This window comes from Myotis davidii, unplaced genomic scaffold (genome assembly GCF_000327345.1).
Source record: "Myotis davidii unplaced genomic scaffold, ASM32734v1 scaffold83, whole genome shotgun sequence".
NCBI lineage: Eukaryota > Metazoa > Chordata > Mammalia > Chiroptera > Vespertilionidae > Myotis > Myotis davidii.
In genome coordinates this window covers 764,619-767,782 of record NW_006294121.1, presented here as the reverse complement: position 1 = coordinate 767,782, position 3,164 = coordinate 764,619, and the positions used below count along the sequence as shown (strand labels likewise).

The following is a 3,164-nucleotide window of genomic DNA, read 5'->3' as shown; positions in this document are numbered from 1 at the left end:
TGAGAGACTGACAAACTGTCACAGAAATACGGTGTTGTCTAGGGATCCTAACATCTACCCTAGGGCATCAACTTTAGAAATTTAGGAATGAATTGAATATACAGTTTTGGAAGGTGGAGAAATAGCCAAATAACTTTTGCTTCTGACATATTCTGCTGCTTTCAGGATCCTTGGGTAAGTGAGGGGTTATCTGTTGTCTGCGCTGTGTACTATGGGGTTTCTGTACCCAGAAGTGACCTGTTAGGCAGATTTCTCAAAAATATTTAATGTTTCAACATAGTAGTATTTTGAGGGTTACTAGAGTAACAAGTTAAACATTTGAAGTTAGTCTTTGTTTTAGTTACATTGTGTTACATAGGAAACTTTTAGGTAATCTTTTATTTTTGTTCATTAAATTTGAATATATGGTAAATGCAACCTATTGTTTCTGGCTTTTTAGAATAGAGACCCAAGAAAACAAATGGTAATATTTTCCGTTTCTCATCACAAAATCTTCCCAGGTTACAAGAAACACAAATACTGACATGTATGTCATATTTAATGTAAATAATGTTCTGCTTTTAGCCAGTTACTATTACTGAAGTGTTGCCTCCGAATAATTTACACACTAGCCAGGGTGCACTTGTGCAAGTGTGTGTGTGTGTGTGTGTGTGTGTGTGTGCGTGTTCTTATTTTTTTATGTTGGTATTTATTTCCCATTGTAAGATCTTAGAAGCAGTGATTGTTTACTTCCTGGACATGTGTGGGTTGCCCTGTATGTAAGAACTCAGACTAAATGTTGTTGCAGTGACTACTCAGTGACTTAGATGACAGCAATTCAGTGATCCTTTTGGGTTTTGTTTTTGTTTTCCAGAGTTTCCATGATGGAAGTCAAAGCAAAACAAAAATTCACAGGGAAAGGTACAAAGACGTCACAAGAAAAAAACAGATTTTATAAGAACAATGGTAAGATAGCCTTACCAAAATATGCTTCTAGTGTGCTTATTTATTTGGCCTTTATAATTGGAGGGAGGGGCATCAGCTAGTGATACTGTTGCCTCATGCTAGCTACACCAATTCACCACATTTTATTTTAATGTTTGATAAATTGTGGTTGATTAGTATGTAATACTGGTAAACCCTATACTTTTATCTTCAAGATTTCTAATTGTGATGTCTTCATATTCCATCAGGTGTCAGTATTGCAAAATAGAAAAGTCAGTCTGTGTAAATGATTAAATGTTTCCTAAGCAATCTTTCCTTGTTTTTTCTTACAGCAGTCTTAGCTATTGCAGTTTTCATTTCATTTGTTTGGTATTTAATTTGCACTTTGTTGACCAAAGATTTTTTTTGGTCAAATAACTTTATTATAGAGTTTGAAAATTATTTTTGAAAATTAGAATTTTTGAAAAATTAACATCTTTAATTTGCCTATATGGTATACCTCTTAAATTTCAAGTGTTTATTCTATTTTTAGATTCCTAAGATGTTATTGAACTTTTGGAAGTTATATGTAAAGACCAATGATGTGGAGTCATTAAATTAGAATACAAAGGTGTATAAATAATTCCTCACTTCTATGCTTAAAATAGAGAAATATACCAAACTAGTTATTTCTAGAATTATGTATAGTTTTTATTATGCATGCCTCTACTTTATAGGTTTTCTGTAATGAAGCTATAATATTACAGTTTTGTAATCAGAGGAAGTTTTTAAATTTTGGTTTGGTATTTTAAATCTTTTGCTCCATATTTGAGAGTAGGACAAAGTATTTTCACTAAAGAGGGTATAATTTTCTGTAACAAATACAACCCAGTGGATACAAGAGATCTAGGCTCAGGATTATTGAACTAATGATCATTTTGTATCCTCACTAGATTCTGGTTCTTCAAAGACATTCCCAAGAAAAGTTGTTAAGGAAGGTGGACCTAAAATCACATCTAAGAACTTTCAGAAAAGTGCCACAAAACCAGGGAAAAAAGGTGTGAAACAATTCAGGAATAAACAACAAGGGGATAAAATACCAAAGAACAAATTCCAGCAGGCAAATAAATTCAACAAGAAGAGAAAATTCCAGCCGGACAGTAAAAGTGATGGTAAGCACTGGTTCCTTCGGCATGGTTTTTGTGGAAGGCTTGCCCTACCTGTGCTATTGCCAGGACCACTGTGCACAGGGACTCTAGAAATCTATTAGTGGCCTCCCATTGTTCCTTGACAGGCAGCATTTGGGGTGGGGGTGAAAAGTAGATGGGATTGCCCTAGCCGGTTTGGCTCAGTGGATAGAGCGTTGGCCTGCGGACTGAAGGATCCCGGGTTTGATTCCAGTCAAGGGCACATACCTGGGTTGTGTTCTCAATCCCCAGTGGGGCGGCATGCCGGAGGCAGCCGATCAATGATTCTCTCTCATCATTGATGCTTTTATCTCTTCTTCTCCCTTTCTGAAATCAATAAAAAGATATTTAAAAATAGATATATATATCTGCATTGGCTAGGGATGCCTTGGTGATCAAGAGACATATAGACCGTCCTTTCACAGAGCTTAGGTCAACCCATTAGATGGCTCAGGTCCAGCAGGCAGTTCCAAGGAGGGTGTAGAGTACACCTGGCATATTTGACTTTCATTGGTTCGGGACAAGTTGCTCACTGATGGGATGTACTGGCAGGGCTCCCATGTGTCTGTTGAAACACACTGCTCATCTCTTCATCAGGCTGTTCCAGGGGTCATTTCTAAACCAGAGCCTTGCCACCTCTTGTACAGTGTGCCCCTCTTGTGTATTATCTTGCATTGTTCTCCACTTTACAGGTGCTATTATACGTACACCTTCTCTGCAGCATCATGGGACGTTCTCTGGTGTCTTTCATTCTCTTTTTCTCCAAAATGGCATCTCATAACACTGCTCCTCTGCTGCCAAATGAGACCACTGCCATACAGCCTTCTCACTTGTTCCCTAACCCAGGTCCCTGCTCTCAGCTCTGCCTGGACTGTTCACTGGAGGGACAGCAGCCTTTACACAGGGAGGTTGGGAGAGGGGAAGGAAGGAACAGTTTTCATTGTTTCTCTTAGGTCTGCAGGGTTCTTGCATGCTCCAGCTTCAATGTTTTCTCTTGATCCTTTTTCCTTCCTCTTCCCTCCATCACACACCCACACCCCATAGTTTCTCTTTCCTGCTTCCTCTAATAGCTCC

The 3,164-nt window shown here is 38.3% G+C and overlaps 1 protein-coding gene across 1 annotated transcript in view; it reads left to right on the top strand.

Moving 5' to 3' along the window:
* Positions 1–3,164, top strand: part of PUM3 (pumilio RNA binding family member 3) — a 39,581-nt gene that overhangs the window by 3,869 nt on the left and 32,548 nt on the right. Inside the window, exons 2-3 of the mRNA XM_015566894.1 lie at positions 854–945; positions 1,857–2,075. Coding sequence (XP_015422380.1) covers positions 861–945; positions 1,857–2,075 — 304 coding nt within the window. The 5' untranslated portion in view covers positions 854–860. The remainder of the gene's footprint in view (positions 1–853; positions 946–1,856; positions 2,076–3,164) is intronic.